This window comes from Panthera pardus, unplaced genomic scaffold, assembly GCF_024362965.1.
Source record: "Panthera pardus isolate Hobbes unplaced genomic scaffold, ASM2436296v1 HiC_scaffold_6, whole genome shotgun sequence".
NCBI lineage: Eukaryota > Metazoa > Chordata > Mammalia > Carnivora > Felidae > Panthera > Panthera pardus.
Window position 1 is genome coordinate 113493259 of NW_026526991.1, and position 19776 is coordinate 113513034.

At 47.1% G+C, this 19776-nt stretch overlaps 1 protein-coding gene across 18 annotated transcripts in view; it reads right to left on the reverse strand.

The window, feature by feature from the left end:
• Positions 1–478: 478 nt before the first annotated feature.
• The window catches only part of SVIL (supervillin), a 231519-nt gene continuing 212221 nt past the window's right edge, over positions 479–19776 (reverse strand). For all 18 annotated transcript variants that reach the window (XM_019465226.2, XM_053895220.1, XM_019465227.2 and 15 more), the window contains 11 exons: positions 19245–19389; positions 18626–18902; positions 13273–13424; positions 10878–10983; positions 9962–10169; positions 8484–8617; positions 6642–6797; positions 4913–5056; positions 3739–3863; positions 1596–1751; positions 479–1498 (listed from right to left, as the gene is read on the reverse strand). In XM_019465226.2, coding sequence (XP_019320771.2) covers positions 1412–1498; positions 1596–1751; positions 3739–3863; positions 4913–5056; positions 6642–6797; positions 8484–8617; positions 9962–10169; positions 10878–10983; positions 13273–13424; positions 18626–18902; positions 19245–19389 — 1690 coding nt within the window. In that variant the 3' untranslated portion in view covers positions 479–1411. The remainder of the gene's footprint in view (positions 1499–1595; positions 1752–3738; positions 3864–4912; positions 5057–6641; positions 6798–8483; positions 8618–9961; positions 10170–10877; positions 10984–13272; positions 13425–18625; positions 18903–19244; positions 19390–19776) is intronic.

Here is a 19776-nt window from a genome sequence, read left to right on the forward strand (position 1 = left end):
AAGCTTTTATTTAAATTTTTTAATGTATATTTATTTTTGAGAGAAAGAGAGAGGATGGAGGGGAGGGGCAGAGAGGGAGACACAGAATCTGAAGCAGGCTCCAGGCTCCGAGCTGTTAGCACAGAGCCCGACGTGGGGCTTGAACTCACAGACCACGACATCATGACATGAGCCGAAGTCAGACACTTAACCGGCTGAGCCCCCCAGGCGCCTTGTATTCAATATTCTTAAAAAGGCACTGAGATCCTCAGTATGAGATGCAGAGATCACTTTAGGGTAAAAAGCTTCTGTTGAATGATGATTTGCAAATATATGTCTATAATATAGTGTTCAGAATATTATGGGTCAAATGTCTAGTTATACAACCCTACATAAAATCTTGCCCTAAAGTTTTAGCAGTTAATACTTAACGGCCAAGTATTGATACCAGGTTGACATGAACAAAAAGAACGTTTTGCAGAAAGGAACATGCTTGGGATTCGATGTGAATCAATTATTGTGTTTATTCCTGAAGCTTTTATTTTGGAGCCCTGTATCACAAAATGGCATGTTTAATGTTTACAGCAGGTTTTAGAAATTTGAGATGTTTTTTTTTTCATTTCTACCGTTTTTTAGAGTAAAATTGGAGATAATGTTCCAAACCATCATCAAAAAATGCAGAGCAAACTTTTCTGTATATAAACTGTACATAAAAACAAGGCACTATACATTTCAGGGAAGATATTAAGGTTGAAAGGTGGATTTGCACAGATTCTTTAGAGCCCGTGCCAGGAAGTACAAATGTCTCTGTTCATTTTAGCACCGGAAGGAGCACTCAGAACAAGTCAGACCTAAGGCCGAAGGAGACATTTCTGAACTGTGTGTGAAGATACAGAAGGGTGCCAGAGCTAATTCCACAGAAGCAATTCCATCTACCTTTTCATATTATTTTGACACCAAAAGGAAAACAAATCTTAAAAGTGAATCGAATAATATTGCTTTGTTAAATACGTATTTGATTTATACGGTGTTTATATAAATATATATATTTTAGAGTCCACAAACTATCAAAATAACACTTTATGAAGAGAATTGCTTCAAAAAAAAGAGTAGGCAACGCTCGGCCGGAACAGGAGGGCAGTGCGAGAGCAGCTGCTGAGAAACAGCTACTTAAGTGCACACGGGGACACCTTTATTAACATGACCTGCTGAGTCGTGGAAAGAGAGTTTCCAAAGGGTTCGCTGAAACATTTACAAAATACACAAATCCAGGACACGCAGTACAGCTAGTAACTTCAGGTTTTAAAAACTCTGATGAAAAAAATCTTGTTTTTTTTTTTTAAATACCAGTCCAAAAAAAAAAAAAATTTGCCATTTTCCTGGTCCAAGGGTATCGAAAGTGACGACAGATTCTTCTAGCCATCTCTCCCGCTCAGAACAGACCTTTTGCTTTCTTCAGGTTCACCTGCTTCCAGGCGGGCAGTGCGTTGTATTCTTCTCTGGTCATGTCTAGTGCAAACTGCAAAATTGGGGGAGACGCCCAGTGGGTGAGTGAGAGGACTCCCATCCAAGCCGATGTGTCGCTTAAACGCCATCCCACACGAAGAAATGCTTACCTCAAAGTCTTCGTCAGTGAGATAAATCTCAAGCTTCAGAGGATCAACTCCCTCGGGCAGTGGCCTGGCTAGCAGATCGGCCAGCGGATAAATGGTTTTACAAAGCTTGGCTAAGACATCTTCCACAAGGGTGATCTGATTCGAAACTTCCGTATCCTAGAGAAGAGGAGGGAGCAGAGAGAACTTCCTTCATGTCCTGCACCTGCACCAGTGTTTTGTCACGTGCCTGCAAATATATGACCCTGTCCTGTCTGTGCCCTCGCCAGACCCTGTCTAGTCTGTGCCTAGCCGGGGCGGGGGAGTGGGGGGGGGGGGGGGGGAGCGGTCGCTCAAGGGGAAGCAGGCTCTGAAATGGAAAGGGATTGCCCAAAGCCCCACAATTCTCCTTTACATGTCTTCCCACCTCACCAAATAAATCCTGCCTTGGACAAAAGGGAGTATCACGTGAGTGAATTATGGCTTAAGATTATTAAATCTGAACTCTAAACACTAGAAGCATTCAGATAATGGAATTTGTTTAAAAGTATTTTAAAATAACCTTATGAGGATTCATGCTGCCCCCTTGAGCCCTGTTTCTTAATCCATAATAGAAAAAGGTAAGAAAATGCGTCCAGGATATGCTGCTGAATCCAGACTTCAAACAAACAAACAAAAACCACTCTGTGTGCATTTACACTGAACTGGTTACTACAGGTAAATTCTCTTCCTCTGTTAAACCTGAAAGCCAGATCACTGCCCTCCTTTTGAGTGGCGGGAATGAATGACTAACAGGGTTGCCAAATTCATCAATGATGGTCGAGACTAGTGGTCACGGAGTGGGTTTGGAGCAATCCTGCACCTAAGACCCGGGACAAGCTACTTCAGGTGTCTGTGTCTCAGCTCCTTCCCTGGGAAAACGGAGATACACGAAGATGAATCTTAATAGAGTGTTGTAAAAATAAGGGAGAAAATACACGTAAAGGGCTCGGAGCCGTGCCTGGCCCACGGTGAGCGCTCAGTGATTGTGTTGTTGCCACAACTTGGCGTGGAAAGCCCGACCTCACTGGCCGGAAGCCCGCCGGCCTGCGCGAGATGCTCCCAGGCCACCGCTGCCTGGGCATGCACGGCGGAAGCAGGACACAGCGGTAATTACAGCCTGGAACTCACACTGCAGGAGGAGGTACTGGTGCGGGGCGCTGCACCCGCAGGCACGACTGCGTGTTTATTGTAAACAGAGCCCTATCGGGCTCCTCCCCGCGTGGACCGAGCCCACTGGCTTACAGAGAGATGTGAGTCTCGGCAGCGATGCCGGCATTAAACAGGCATTTGCGCTGCGCATCCACTGTTAAGCAGCAGCGAACTCTTTTTGTTTAAACGTGTTCGGACCTCCCGTAAAATACCCATGTCGTCTCCTCCGGAAAAGCAGCTCTCTGACATAGTAAGGAAATTGAAATGGAACAAACCTATTTCCTTCACAATGTTAAAAACTCATGACTTAAAGAAATTCTACACAGCTGTAGTAAACTTTTTTTTTTTTTTTTCCCCTACGTGGTTGGAAATTATAATGTTCTGGTTAATAATATGCTTTAGTAAATAAAGGTTATGATAAATGCTTCATGGGCTAATACCAACTGGTCTCATGAAATACTATTAATGAGCTATTCACACTCCTAATCAGGAGTGACTCACGATACATTCGTTCACTTCGTACTTTGATCTGTGAATAATCCATCACAGGTTTATTTTGTGTCTCCTCAAACACAAGGTTAATGTCTGAAGCCAGAGGATTTTGTTGTGCCTTATGCGGACCTCGAAAAGCAACAGAGTTTTAGCGAACAGAATGAAGAGATGGCAGCTTTTATTTCTGTATATTCTTCAGAGTAATTAAGTTCACCTTTGCTTTTAAGTTGTTTAGCTTGAACACCAGGTGTAGAAAAATACCAAAAATAGTTCAAATGACTGATTACCAAAATAGTTCAAATGATTTTTCCATTTCCTAAGCTAATTCTATGTAGACTTGTTAACATGTTGTAAAAGAAAACAACAACAGAAACAACATTTTATCACTTAGAAAATGCCATTGGGATGCTTCTTCCCAAGGTACAGTCGACTCACGATCTGAAAGGTGTGGAGCCACCTTCACGGGGAAGCAAACCACACTCACCATTTCTGTGATTTCAGCAATGTCCTCTCTGTGCTCCCAGCTGGGGAACATATTGGTGAACGTCAGGGGCTCCAGACCAGCGTGGATAAGGTAAGACTTGGGGGGCGGCCTCTTGATATTTTTTCCTGTAGGTACACAGAGGGCAACATCAGGACACCCGGGGTACGGGTCAAGAGACCCGGTCTTTCTCTGATTTTCCTTGAAATCTTTTCTTCATTTGGATCTCTTGACTTACGGTTTGAGTGCAAGTTGTGAGTAGTTCATAATAACGCATGGATGGTATTTATACAAAATGTTAAGTTTATGCATATAAGGATACGTAACACTGCATGTAAGTGACCTGACTCTAGCAAAATGCTTCCACGTCTCTGGATCTGAGAAAGCCTCTCTCCATGGCTCCTGGGCAAGAGATTTTTTCCTCTTGCATTCACCTGTAGAAGCATTCCTCTGACTTCCTAAGGCAGCGTTAAGTTCAATGTGAGTTAAACAGCTAACAAGAGCATTTTCTAAACCACTCTAATTTAAACATTTGGTGGGAATTTGTTACTTGTTACTGACGAGCTTTTCAAGAGAGAATCAACTGCATGAACTCAATGAAACTAATCCATGAAACCTTAAAAATTAAGGTAAGAAATTGATTACTGGCATCCTCGTTTTACATAAAATTCTATAAATTTTTGGCGGATGGTATAGTAAAAAGCCATGAGTTCACAGTAGATCTTTCTTTTTTAGATATCACACTAAAAATAATAACGAATGACCAAAAGGTTGCCATTGGCCTTCCAGCCCATTTAGGTGAGATTTCCACTCTGGACAGTGGGCGGCCATGCGCAGAAGAAGGCCCCCAGCATGATTACACCAGAGTACAAAAGGGTTTCGACCCCTCCAGGGCATTCCACAATACAGCCTTAAATCTTGAGGGTAGCAACTCAGACGGCCCAGTAATATAAAAGAGAAAAATGAATTCCCATTCATGGTGACAGTCAAGAATGCATTAATCTCAAGATTAAGAAGCCTCAAAAAAAAACTTGGTTTCATCACTGCCCGCTGGGCTTTATCAAGGTTGGCCGGCACACGCAGGAAGGAAAACACTGGTCTGCGATCCTGCCGGGGTGGATGAAGCCTGTCGCAGAGCTGAGGGCCCCAGGCCTGCCCACTAGCACCGACACCTCACCTTTGCAGTACTGGAGCACGGTCTCCATGGCACTCTTCCGGTCGGAGGCCCAGCGAATGCGGGCGGAACCCGTGATCTTGTTCTCGATGGGCCACCAGCCCTGCCAGAGGTACACCTCATGGTGATTGTCAACAAGGAAGAGTGCTGTGAGGGCAAGGGCAGACCAGACAATCAGGGGCTTCTCCGTGGATGCTTCCGGGGCACTCTTCCCCAAACCTAATGGATGCTTCCCTCCAGGCTGCTTTTGTCAGAGGGAGGGGGTGCAGAATCCCCTTGGCGGGGCCAAAGGCGGGGTGTCCACGACGCCTCAGCCCTTTGAGCATACAGTCAGTTAAAGCCTCTGGGCAGAGAGAGGTGGCATCTGTGATGCCGGCCTCTTTTCCCTCCCTGTCCCCACACTGTCTCTCCCTTTGCCCCTCCTCAGTAGCCGGCCCACCAGCGGCCCTTCCGAGAATTGGCAGCATGCTGAGGGGAGGGATAACGCACCCACAAGGGGCTGTAAGCAGCATTTCTCTCCAAAGAACATATTAAAAACCGGAGAGTACACCCCCCTTGCCCTACAGGTCACTGATGTGTGTGCCCCACATGCAATTGCTTCCTAGGTGACTAAGTTCCTGGTTCTCGGTGAGAGAATAGGGCTTGAAGGAGCAGACGTGTTCTAACACATCGTCAGCCCGACTCTTATTCCATGTGGCAGAGGGGCTCTCACACCTGCTCGGTCCGCCTGCCCCGCGTCCTTTCCTAGCCCGTGTTTCAGAATTCCACGCACACCACACATTTGAGAAGCCTAGAAGAGGTTGATAACCCACCCTGAGGCATAGCGTGAAGAGGGTGGGTAGCGGCCTCCCTTTGAAGGAACTTGCTAATATTTCCCGCAGTATGACCCGTGGGCCAGCTGTTGAGCTTTTAAGGTGGGGAGCTGGGCCGGGTTAATGAGAGGTTGTGGCTGAGGGGAGAGGGCACAAGGGCTCAGACTCGACTGCAGGAGTCTGGCCGGGTCCATACAGCCCAGTCTCTGGTGACGGTGACTGTCCCAACCAGCACAAGGGCACACAACCAGTTCTGTCGCGAGGTGGGGGCCGAGTGGATACAGCCTTGACCTCGGAGTCAGAAGATATGGGTGGGAACCACAGCCCTGCCGTGCAGCCTTGGCTAAGGCAGACACCATTCTTTGGCTGATTCAGCAGATACTCTCAACCCCTTGCTGCCCCGCCACTTGCTTTCCTAGGCTCCCTGGTAGTGGAGGGTGGTCATGTGACAGAGCTCTGGCCGACGGGATGTGAGCAGACGTCAGCTGGGGGCTTCTGGGAAAGCTTTTGCTTTATCCAATACAAGGGAGAGACACTGCCATCACTGCCCTTTTCCCAACCCCTTCTTTGTGTCTCGAACGAAAACATGATGCCCGGAGCAGGGGAGGCCGACTGTGGGCCACGAAGCCACAAGACTGAGGGGAGTCTGGGAGAAGAGCTGAGATTCCAGGCCTGACACGGTTGTGCTCAGCCTACTTGGGCGAGTTAAGCACCTGGGCCTCGGTTTCTTAGACTGTAACATACGGTTGATGTTCCCTTGCTTTTGGGGTAGGTGTGAGCATGAGATAATATAAGAAAGTTACCCGCCAGGGCACTTGGTAAATAAAAACCGTTTAGTCAATATGCAAGTAGAGTAAAAAGGCCGTCTGGAAGGTGTACGTTCTGTGGCTCGGCACGATGACCCCTTCTGCGGGCCATACCTGGCTGTGGCGCGCTGTACAGATCTTCCTGCAGGAAGGGCATAGAATTGACCACAGAGGGGTCTCGGGCGGGATACATGAATTCTGTGGCTGAGAAGTCACCAGAGGAACTGCTGAGGATGAACAGGCGGGGTGTGAAGTTAAAATTTCCAGGATCTTTGAAAGAAAAGAGAACAGAGCTGAGGACACGATATGCATCAAAGGAAATCCCAGATGGATGGGAGAGTGACTGTAAGACATGAAATAACCCCAAAACTTCATGCGAAAATAGGTAAAATTTATCTGACCTTGGAGGTGGGGAAGGTCTCCTTAATCATAATTATAAAAGGAGGAATGAAGGGACAGGGGATTTCTGCACTGACAGTACAAAAATGAACACTTTCATTGCAAAAAAGCCCCAAACCAAACAAAAAGGCAAGTGACAAAATGAGAAATGTGGAAACTGGTTTGTGCCCTTGGTATATAAAAGAATAAAGATAAATATCTCAGTAAAAACGTACAAAAAGGCAGAAATGAAAACATTCACCAAAGTAGAAATACAAATAATTAAAAAAATATACATAAGCATTTAACAGTACTTCCAATTTAAACCATTAGTTAAAATAGTGCTTAGGTAGCAGTCTCCCCCCACCGCTCCCCCCCACCCCATTTTGGCAAAGAGGAAAAGGCAAAGTCCACTGGGGAATGCACACTCTCTGATGTATATTGCCGGGTGAATATGGAGACTGGTGCCAGTGTTCGGGGGCACCCTTGTTGAGCTGTACCCTGAATCTTTTCTAGAAATTTAACTAGAAGTAAATACATGTACTTGGTTTAAATTTATTCACGTCTCTATTGTGTAATAGGGAAAAATCGGAAACCTCTCTCCAACCAAAAGAGACAGGTTAAATAGAAAATGGCATATGGCATATTCATGGAATGCCCTGCGGCCAGAGAAGTCTAGATATTAACAACTTGAGCAACTGTTCGTAATAAAGGGAAAAATCGGGTTACAAAACTGTGTACTGCTGTCCAAAATTTCCTTTAATATAGATGTGTATGGATCCCATAGAGAAATGTTGATTCTAGTTATCTTTGAGAGAGATCATAAGGGACTTAGTTTCTTTTTCAACCTCTCTGTACTTTCAAACATTTTCCATCGCCAATATGCATTATTAAGAAAAACTCTGTAAAAGTTCATGAAAACTGAGATGAGTATACCCCACTGTGGTCCAACCTTGGGCAAGCTGATGAAGTTCGCTGTGCCTCAGTTTCCTCATCAGAACAAACACGGTGGCGTTAGGTGGTGAGCGTTAAGGCAGATCAGGTGCTTAGGCGGTGTCTGTCTCATCCTAACCTGCCTAATACTTGTTAGCTTTCCCTCTGTGTTAATCTGTACGTTAAGTTGATCTGTGTTTTGTGTATTTAATACAAAACCGACCTATTCTCTAATCTGAACTCTGTTAGGTCCCTGCACCCAGGATGCTGGCCAGACCGAAAGCGTCTCGTGCCATAGGATCACGTTGTGTCACTGTCCCTCTGGTTTCCTGGAATTAGCTTCTCTCCCTCCGTCTCTTCAGGTCATGCTTCCCTCCGAGGCTCTGTGTAAATGTCGTGTGATTTTCCTGGTGGAACTACTCTTTCTTTAAACTCTCAGCCTCCTTCATTCGTACCTCTTTCATGACACACCAAAGTTTTATTTGGCATTATGCTTAGCTGTGCGTATTATTTAGCTTCCTTACTGCATTGTAGGCCTGGGAGGATCTAGCCTATGTGTGATTCACTGGGTGTTGTGCATAGTATGTGCTCAGTAAATATGTACTGACTAAATTAGTGATGGAAAGCTACGGAATGTTGGATTACCTTGAAGCATGCAGTCGTAGGCTTTCCTGTCTCTCCTTCCTAAAGCGTCCCAGAATCCCAGGGGCTCCGATCCTTCATCGCACTCATGTATTGTCACTTTACTGCTACTATGCAGTCCGGCTTCCAGGGGACATCTGCACGGAGAAAACCAGTAGTTTGTTTGTTTTAAGCCTGGAAGTGTTGGCAGTATGGAATTATTCAAGACTAAATCTGCAGATCAGTTCACCATCTCTCTTCTTCCTAAAATAATTCTTACTAATGAATAAAAACATGCTCCGTGGTTTATGAATGTGTGTGTGTGTGGTGGGGGGGTGGGTAGCAATGAGAGGGACTGGCCTGGCCCTTAGAGAAGAATGTATAATTACATACAAGTTGCAATGAAAGTGATCATGTTTTTATATACAACATACATATTAACTATTCCTTGTCCTCTCTTGCTAGAACATAAGCGTCATGGGGACGGAGACTTAGGTTAGTTCACTTGCCAGACCCTGGTCCCTAAATCTGTGCTTGGCGCCAAGTACGTGATCAGTGAATACCTGCAGAGCGAATGAGTTCATCGTTCTGTTTTTTCCCAGTGGTCCAAGGGGAAAATCCAGTGGGCCAGGGATGCCTTTGGATACCTCGCCGAAGGTCAACTATCACCCCTCCCCACTCGCTGGCACACAGAACAGCGTTTCGAGATGAGACGTTTTGCTTCCCGGCCATCTGCCTGTTGACAGGGCACTGGCCTGCGTTCTCTCCGCCCTCTCCTCGGCGCGGTAGGTTCGAGAGCCGTCCCAGGGGAAGGATGCCCGCCCAGCACCGCTGTGGTGCCCAGAGAACGGATTTGACCAGATTACCCTTTGGTGGCATGCTGTGGCCCTGGAAATGCTCCGCTTCTACTGTTCACATGTTACCAGTGTCCTCCCAGGTGACAGCCTGAGGAAACGCCAGGCATCCCCTGCCTAGCTGGCGGTCCAGCGACTCAGGGGCAAATGCAGGCATACGGTTGTCCTCTGGAAAGGGGACATCTTATAGTCTGACGCAGTTGGTGGTCTCCCAGACTTTTCTTTAGCTAAACGCTTCCTAACTTTCCACTGCTCTGGCAAAACTGAAATGTTGAACTCCTAAAAGATATTTGAAATTTGCTCTCTTTAAATACCAAAGGCCTCCAGGCTTTTAATTCAAAATCATACCCGTGAAAGAAATGACGGCACTCGTTGGGGGCACTTCCCTCACTCCTCACTCTGCCTTTCATCGAGGCAGGTACATCCTCAGAAGGTGGGGGAAGCCCTCACGTGGGCAGCTTGAAGCGAGATGTGTGTCACGGCCACTTGGAATGTCAGAGGCCCCCAACCACGTTCATACCCACCCCCTGCTGAAGTCACTTGAGGTACACCCAGGCTTCTACTGGCGACCCTGGGTATCCTTCCCGCTTCAGCCGGCGTCCCACGGGGAAGCCCCTTCTGGGAGATGCCCTCACACACAACACTCACTGTTCTTTGATTTTATTTGCTGCGGTCCTTCCGACCTCCTTCGTGTGGGCTTGGGCTTTGCATCCGTGCCACAAGTAAATGAGGGCTTTATTTACGTTGAGGACAACCATGGAAGTCCTGGACCTCAAGCTACTACAGTGACAGGCCACTTCCAGCAAATTCCCTTCCACAGGCACTTCTCCGCGCACACAGTACAGCCTCCACTCACCTGCAGGGGGCAGCAGCGGCACAGAGTTAGGACGTGTGCTGCGCGGGGACCCGCCAACACCACCCACCCTGGGCCCACCCAGGCCCATCCTGTGATTTGGGGGTGGGGGTGGGGGGGCTCAGGCGGAGTGGCGGCCAGCTCGCTGCCGGCCCAGAAAGCACATCCTTTTGGAGTTAGAAGCAGGTTCGTGAAGTAGAAAACCCATTTTTGTAAATACTCAGGCATTTACAAATACTTACAAATACTGAGTATTTTATAAATACTCAGGTAAATCACATAACAGGCATATTTTGAGAGGCTCTGAAGCTAAGAATTCTTTTTATTTTATTTTTTTTATAAATCTATTCTATAAATTAAGAGATTTTTGTTGGCCAGCATCCAATTTATAATAGATGACCCACTGAATTTTTCTCCCCTCTTGAAAAGAGAGACAGAGTCACTGTGGGGATTCAGTTTAAGGGGAAGTAATCTCCCAGCCTCCTGCATACAGAGTCCTATGTATCCTAAGGTAAATGCCACAGGAAGGTGGGGGGGGGGTGCTATGAGCTCCCCCATAAGGCTGATTTGTAAGGCAAACGTGACGAGGCTTTCAGGGGTGAAGACACAGCTATATAAAGGGAGACTTACTTTAATACCCCCCCACCCCAGTGTGAAAACACCTTCTAGGAGAGGGAAACAAATCTTATTCCAACGGTGACAGTGACTTACTTTGCGCGTTCTCTTCCTCCTCTTCCCGCCTCCCGGAGTGTACTACCATTCCCCCCTGGAAACACTGCAGAAAGCAGGGGGGCTCCTTTCCCTGCAGGACCTGGACCTTTCAATGGAAACGCATTCCAGTAAGTAACACGTACCGGTTTTCAAAGTCTTAAAAAGAATACCTGCCTAGTAGAAACTCTGAAAAACAGCGAGAAGTGCCCACAAACACCAGTGACACTACTGTTGTCTAAAGATAACCACTGTGAAAGGTCTAGGGTACAGCTTTCCTTTCAAAGTATCTTTCAGGTATGTGTCTTTCCCAGACAAAAGTAGGATTGTTGTCCTTTGTTACTTAATACCCGATTTATTCACTTGATGTTTTGCCATCAAAGACTTTGGAAACACAAGTTTTGATATTTTAGTGGTATTCCGTGGTATAGACGTAGCATGAGTGATCTAAACAAGTTTGAAACAAAGTCTACCTCTCAGCAGTGAGAACGGCTGATCACTTAGTGACTCAGGGGTGGGGCCGGGAGGGGAGAACTGTCTCTTTTGCAACCATTCCCATAGTCCACTCATGGAACACTTCTCCTGTGGACCAGCCTCCCCTTCGCCTGGGAAGCACTGTGATAGCTGCTCATGAAACTGTTAGGGTTGACTCCACTCACTCTCACTTTGGCTAGACATTTTCCCGTCACGAGGAAATTGTTTATTCAGCCTGGAAGTCGGGGCAAACCGAAAGGTAGGAAGCATTTCCCACCAGGAGTTAACAGATCAACCTCAGGGCCAACTTTGCGTAATTAAGCGCCATTATGTGGCAGCGTTTTATATGTCTGAAGTGTTTTTACATCCACTGGCTTGATAAAAAGTGGAATGCTCAGACTAGAGAGATTAAGACTCAAAATTCTAAGGGTGATTTTGCAGGCACGATTGAAACATGGCCTTTACAAAAATAAAGGCAGTTGAAATTGCCCACTATTAGGGATAAATTAAAATGCAATGGCCACTAACAGTTATTCTCAATTATTGTATAGTCTATAGTAGAAAATGTGTATTAAGCATTTTTTTAGGGAACAGGATTGGTTCTTAGGAATCCAGAAGGCTAGGTGAACATTAATCTGTTTCGGAGAAAATTCCTCTGTTCTCCTCCCTCATGCTATTGTTAACTACTCTTCCAAGGTAGTGAAGATACCTGCCCGTGGTATCATGCTTTCCCAAAACCTTACAGTCAACTCTTCATTACTAAAGGATGGGACCCCAGGCAAAGGTAATCCAAACAGCAAAAAGAAATGTTTACAAAATCTTGGCCCCGGGGCATTATACAGGCCCTGGGGTTATAATGGCGGATAAAGACCAGCACACAAGGTCTCTTTCATACTTTCTAGGGAAAGAGGGATAACAAGTAAGTAAACGCAGTGTCTACAAAATGTAAATGAAATGACAAATGACTATGAAGTGGTTTTAAGCAGTGATAATAGTGGTAAGTGCTATAAAAAAAAATAAAGCTCAGCAGAGGGACGGAGAATGGGGAGGGATTTGGATAAAACAGGTGACACTGGAACAGAAACCTGAATCATACGAAGTTGAAAGTTACTTATGGATACAGGGGAAATGTTCCAGACAGGAAATTGCACAAAGGCCCTGGGGTGGGCGGAAAGAGGTCTGTGTGTCTCAGGAGTGGTAAAAGGCTAGAAAGCCAGGGGGAGGTGGGAGAGGTGTTCAGGGCCCACCACGAAGGTGCTGGCAGATCACGGGGACACCAGTTTGGAGAGCAAGGGAATGACACGGTCCAACGTGTTCCCGAAAAATCACTCGGGCTGCTGGGAGGAATGCAGATGAGAAAACAGATAAGAATACTCATTTTTACATTAATCTCTGGTATTTCCTTCGGACAGATTTGTGTAGGTGGAATAACTGATCAAAGTTTATGAGAATTTTAAGGTTCTTGAGCCAAACTGCTTTTCAGGATGGCTGTTTCAAGCTACACTTCCCAGTGGAAGCATCCTACTGAATCCTTACCCATCCTGGAGCCGTTCTTTATAAAATCCCTACCAATTTTAGAAGTGGAAAACAGCATCTCTTGGTTTTATTTATAACTCCTTGAATATCAGTTAAGTGGGAACTTAAAAAAACCAAACCCTCCCTTGGCGCTTGGTACCTGTCTTATGGATTCGCTATTTACAGATGCAACATCTCGTTGAGGAGCATATTACTCCTGACCTGCCAGTGGGGAGAGGAGAGGGGAGGCCCAGCCTGCAGTCTGGAGAAGCCAGACCAGAACTAAAAGTCACTTGTGCGATGCCGTCTCTGTTCACGAGAAGTCAGGGGTCTTCAGGGGACCAGGCCGCACACCCTGTGGCTCCCCAGGAAGGACGGTTCTCTCATTCAGCTGCTTTCCAGCACTTACCTGGGCACCCCTCTCCTCGTCCAGCTCCACCGTCATCAGAGCCGACGTGCCCTTCTCGCTCACGGTCGACTGCCGACCTTGCCAGAAGAAGTAGACACACTTCTCTTTGCCAGCCACCCTTGCTGAATGCTCTCCCTTTTGTCGACTTCCCACTGCAAACACAAAGAACCCGAGAGGGCAGGGTAAACAGCTGATAGGCCACAAGAGGAGCAAATGTATGGCTTTCTTCTCCGGGCTCTGTGAGGACAAAGAGGGAAGACAAAAAGCTTTGGGGCATGGGGCTGAGGAGAAAAACCACCTTTCTTCCAGTAACTGATCCTGAGGCTCCAAATTGGAGAAAAATGATCTAGCCTTCTTGATGCCCTAGGAAAAACACCTGTCATCCTCCAGGAAGGCGGCGGATCACTCCAAGTGTGTGACAGAGAAAGCGGGTGACTGCCAGCGCAGGACCAACGGCTCCCAAAGACAGAAATACATTTTCCGTCTTACGCCATTTTTTTTGGCAGAAGATTAGCTGGTAGAGAAAAGATATTGAAAGCAACAGCTGGGCTAGCTTTAAGTACAAAGGGAAAATTTAGTCTGCTAAAACTATTCTAGTGAAAACACACTCTGAAGTTTCCACATTCTGTCAGAAATGGAAGAGATCTATTGCTGACATACCGCTTTCATAAAATAATCTGGGATTTCAATACTATCTGTCGCTGGGTCCGTAGCCAGGATTCAGTGCTGGTTGTCCTTACCGCCTGGCACCTCACAGGCATTTGCATTAGCAGCACCCGGCTCACAGGTCTCACCCAAGAGCAGGCACGGGAAGCTAATTGGTCAAGTGGCCATTTTGAAAAGGCAGTATTTCAGACCTCAGCTCGCTACTTTTCGGTATATACCGCACTCCGGTCTCCTCTCGTTCATTCAACAACCGCTCTCCGAGCACCCACAGTGTGCCCGGGGCCTCCTCGGGATACCAGAGCTATAATGAGAGGACGGCCCCCCTGCTTTCATCCTAACAGACATGAGCAAGACAGTTCCAGACGGTTGATAAGTGCTCTGAGGATGACAGGCGGGGCTGTGACATGGGGCAGGGTGAGTGCTAATAGGATTCCCTGTTGAACGAAGGCCTCTCTGAGGAGGTGACAATGACAAGGTGACAGGGACTGCAGGCAGACCCTTCTGGAATGAATGAGGTCAGGAGACCGAGCTGTTACCCTCAGATGCCTGCCTGGGTGGTCCCAGAAAGTGATGGGCAACAGTGGGAGAACGCAGGTTATAACACCCACGCTTGTTGAAAATTAAAGATAATAACTAGGTTCTCTGGTTCTCTGTTAACCCAGTTTTTCCCAGCACCAGTCCCATTTACAAAATCACAGTTATCTTGAGGTTTGAAGGTAAGAAGAAAGCTCATTTATTTTAAGTTCTCGAGAGGCCAGGGTCATATTTATTTGATTTTTTGGCCTTTTAGCAAAGTAATGTGTATATATAGTTTTCATAAATGATTATAATTCTTGACAGTGCTTTGCTTAAGCACAACATTTAGCGCCATCTCTTGTGGACCTGAGCTGGTCAAGTTGGTGTATCTTTTATTAAATGTTTATTTTGAGAGAGAGAGAGAGAGAGAGAGAGAGAGCGAGAGCGCGCGCGCGAGCGAGCGCGAGAGCGCGTGCACACGCATTGAGGAGGGGGAGGGGCAGAGAAAGAGGTTGAGAGTTGGATGCTTAAGGGACTGAGCCACCCAGGCACCTCAAGTTTGTGTATTTTTAATGGATAGGCTATGCATATTCACAATTAGTTTGGAAGCCACTCCATTGAAATTTCTGCTAATTTAGATAGAACAAAAGTTTGTCTTTGATTAGCAATCCCACTCTTCAAAGTAGTGAAAATTAGTCATGTCAGCTGGGGAAAGATGTGCTTAAAACAGGTCACAGAAGTTGATATATATCTTGAAATCTGTTAGCACTTAAGTACATTGTATAAATATATATTCAGGCTTAAATAACCAGTGTTTTACCATCTAACATTCTAATGTGGACTTCAGTATATATATCTAAAATAGAATTATTTCCTTAAAATATCTCATAATAGTTTTCAGCAATTTTCTTCAATATGCACAAATTTATTACTATATACAACTTAATTTTTAGTTCAATTTATTTTTAATTTTAGCAAAGTAAAGATTAAACTTTCATCAGTAAGAATTTACGGACTGTGACCTTTATTTCACTTTTTATATTTTTTTAATGTTTATTTATTTTTGAGAGACAGGGAGACTGAGCACAAGTGGGGGGGGGGGTGCAGAGAGAGAGAGAAGACACAGAATCCAAAGCAGGCTCCAGGCTCTGAGCTGTCAGCACAGAGCCCAAAGTGGGGCTCAACATGAACCAATGAGATCATGACCTGAGCCGAAGTCTGACGCTTTACCCACTGAGCCACCCAGGCACCCCCTGACTGTAACCTTAAATAGCCTTGATCAGATGGCTAATTTAAAGTGTTGATGGGGGTGCCTGGGTAGCTCAGTCGGTTGACTGTCTGACTCTTCAGTTTGGCTCAGGTCATCATCTCACAGTTGTGAGATTGAGCCCCACGTCGGGCTCTGTGCTGACAGGGCAGAACCTGCTTTGGATTCTCTCTCTCCCTCTCTCTTTCTCTGCCCCCATGCACCCTCCCATCAAAATAAATAAGTAAACTTAAAAAAAAATTAAGTGTTCATGCATTATGTCTAAAAATACTTTCAAGAGGACGTTTGTGACCAGTCGTCGTGTTTAGGAGTAACAGGGAACCACGGTTTGAAGAACTGCTCAGGGTCAAGCGGTCTTGCTGCAGAACCCCATTTACTACCCACTGCGGCCTCCGGTCTCCCATCCCTGGAGCCCTGGTTCGCTTCTCCAGGAGCTTCTCTGTGCACCTGTGCACCTGGCTAGTGTCCACCAAGAGGACGGCTGTACTGTTTCTACAGCTGCTGGTGTCTGCTGACCTTGTCCCAGAAGAGCCTCCCGAGCTCCAAGTTCTATGTCCTGTTTGCACGTGCAGCTGTGGAGTAGGAGTGATGAGGAGCTAGACTGTGGTCACCGAGGGGCCACTGTTAATGCCATTGTGCTATGCTTCTCTGCTCCCAGAGGGACCGTCTGGAATCGGAATGCTCCCTGCTCTGACTTAATGCTCTGCAGCTGGACCCCTTCAAAGCTGTAACTTGGCTCATAACGATGCTGCTGGAGCTGGCTGCGAGATGTGCGCTGTGTTTACTGGAAGAAACACAGAAAGTACTTTCCTGGGCCAAATCATTACTTCTTAGGCGGCCTCCAACAGAGTAGTCTATGAAGGCCTCAGAAATCTGATTACTTTTTTTTTAATTAATTCATGTCGATATCATTTTATTCATTTATTTCCTATTACTTCTTTTTATAACTAACAGCTCAGGTAAGGAGATGAGTGAATTTCAAATTCTATTGCTCCTTTGTCTTGTTTTGTAAAACATGCAGTTTCCTCTCTGTATTTAAGGAAGGGGAGCTATGTATGCTTTCAAAGCTGGTCCTTAACGTTCCCTGCTGCACAACACCGAAGGTTAGTGGATTCCCACCCGCCAAATCCCCTCTTACTGCCTTTATTGCCAACACACAGCACGGATGGTTACTGCAGCTGGACAACTGCACCACCCCAAGGAGCAGAGACTCAATAGCGACTCTTGGGAAGGACGCTTATTTTGGGGAGACTCATGTTATCTCATCTTCAAGGTAAATACAGCAATTTTGCTTTCGGGGCTGAGGACATCAGTGACGATTATTTCCCGTACCTTGTGAGCATGTGCCAGGCCCTGTGCTAAATTGGACACTTACCAGATTATAATAATCTCTGAGCGGGGCATCATCATCAGACCGAGGCTCAGACAGGTTACGTCCCTTCACCCACCTTGCATGGCTGGTACGTAGGGCCTGAGAGAAGATTCAGACCCAGGCTGCACGGTCCCCGGGCCTGTGCCCTTTCCTCCCAGCCACATGGCCTCCTTATGAAAGGGAAAGGAGCTTTCAGTGTCCTAATCTGGTCTTTCCTAGCTGGGTGACTTCAGACAGGTAACAACTGTGGTGTCCTGTTCCTCACTGAGAAATTGGCATCATGACGTAATACGTCTCAGAGCCACTGGGAGGCACTCAACTCGAGTGTGCAGCAAAACCCCCAGTGCTGTGCCTCCTGGGCTGTGTGGACCTCCGGGCCCGCAGCACCCCGGACAGCTCTGGGCAAGACTGCCTCCTGCCCTGCCTGGCGATGCCCCACACTGGCTGCCCACGGGCGGTGTGCTGGGCTTCCTCCAAGGCAGCAGGGTCAATCTCAGAGACCCCGGCTCTCCTCCAGAATGACGGGCTTGCCTCTTCCCGCACTTGCCTTATTGTCATTTATTATGTGCTTTCGGAAGGTAGGGTCTGACATATTTACTTAGCCCCTAACGTAAGTGTCTATATGTAGAGTAGGTGCTCCAGTAAATGCTGCCGGGTGATTAACAGACTTATTTCTGATACATTAGGAAGGAAATCATATGATTCTCAGTCTGCGGGTATCTGATGAGCAGACAGCAGCCTTCATCCCCGGGAGCTCCAGGGCAGCCACACCCTGGCAGCAAAGCGGCTTTCAAGGGGTGAAGAAACGCTCAGGAGTTGAACGTCAAAATCACAGTGTTGTGACAAATCCTCCCAAATGGTGGGGCGGAGGGACACTGCAGAGGATTGGCTCCTTGTTGGCAAGGAGAAGGGGTTCTCTCTCCAAAGCACACTGGCTTTCCTCCCTCACCCCCCCCCCCCCCCCTAGCACAGAGCATACAACGGACCGTTTCGCTGAGCATTTCACCGACAGGAACCACGCGCAGTTTCGACTGTGTATTTATTCTACCAGATCCACAAAGCCTGTTCGTGCTCTCAGCCTCAGAGGAAACAGCTTCTTTTATTTTTAATAAATCTTTTGTGCATAACTACACCATTTGGTTCCAGTTCGAAATCATCCAGATATACTTTACTTCAGACTTTAATTTAAGCAGCAGACAGCCACATGGTAAGTATCATTTGGAGGCAAATCATCACTTTCCTAGAAAACCTCTGGGGACGGGGAGGGGGCGGGAACGAGGGTAGCAGAGAAACCGTAACGTGCATGTTTAATTTCTATAAGGAAACACAACCTTCCTTAGCAATGCTAGGGTGTCGGGACCCATCTATAAAGTTTACTAAGGGGTTCTCCAAGCGAACGGTCAGATCGGCACATTCTCTGCGGCCGAAGGCAGGGGCGCACACAGGGAATGGCTTCTAGCGGTGCTAGACTCGCAGCCACAGAGCTGGGGCCGCCCCGTGTCAGTGTGAAGAAGACAGAAGTGCTCACTGACCTGCGGTGCTCACCATGTACTTCCACTTGACCACATAGGCATCTCCCTCGTGGAACTGCCCGATGCTCTGTTTGGGGAGCCGGCTGTAGTCAAACTCTAGGATGTGCCAGACATCCACAGAGACACTGGCAATCTCAAACTGCCTCCTGTCGTCCCCTTCTACCAGGCCATAGCCACGGCCAATGTTCACCCCGTCCAGCACCGTGCTGGTGGTGGTCTGGGGCACCGGCACCATGCGCGCGACATCGTACGCCTTGGCTTCGGCCCGAGGATCTTCCTATGGGGGAAGGTGACAAGGCTGGCTCAGTGGCCTGTTTCTACAGCCGTTTCCTGCCACGCTCACTGCTGTTTCGCTGGTAGACTTTCCAGCTCTGTCTCAGCGTTTAACTGCGTTTTGGGGAAGGACTGCAGAGGCCTGAATACCCATCCCACAGCAGTGAACGGGACACCTAAAAGCTGGGGACACAAACTGGACTACTTCACCTCCTGGAGGTAGAATATAATTGGACACCCGTTTGCTGATCTCCCAGTAAACCCTGGGAAGGCTTTACCTTCGAGGCCTCTTTTGTCAGGACCTAAACCAAAGGCCTGAGGTTTGAGTCTAGATTACCAGAAATACCTTTTGCTGGGCAAGTTCGCTGGCGTTCTTCTCATTAGGTCTCTTCAGTTCAGTCCAATCGAGAAATTTCTCTTTGAACAAAATGGTTTCATTGTGTTCTGTAAGTCTCCCGAATATTGCCCAGTCGGGCCGCCCCTGTCCTTTCCTGCGAAGGTGGGTGGGTGGGGGAGTAGACAGGAGAAGAACCAAAGTTAAGCCATGGGAAAACAAAGGAAAGGAATGGAAAACACACACACGTGGCTAGTGAACACAACTCATGATACATTAGTGGTATACAGAACACATGGTCTGTTTTGTCAGATAAGTGACATTTTAGTCTTTCGGTCTGAAGCCTCGCAGGGAATCGATGCTCCTGAATGTGGGGTGAATCGTGTCAGGTCTGGACTTTCCTTTCATACTAGCAGATTCTTGCGTTTGGGATCCCCTGGGGGCAGCACACCAGACTGGGAGCTGGGAAAAGGCAGGAGCCACACACATGGCTTCCTTGCCTGTGTCATGTGCTCAGGGTCGCCTGCAAGGGCTCCCCAATTTT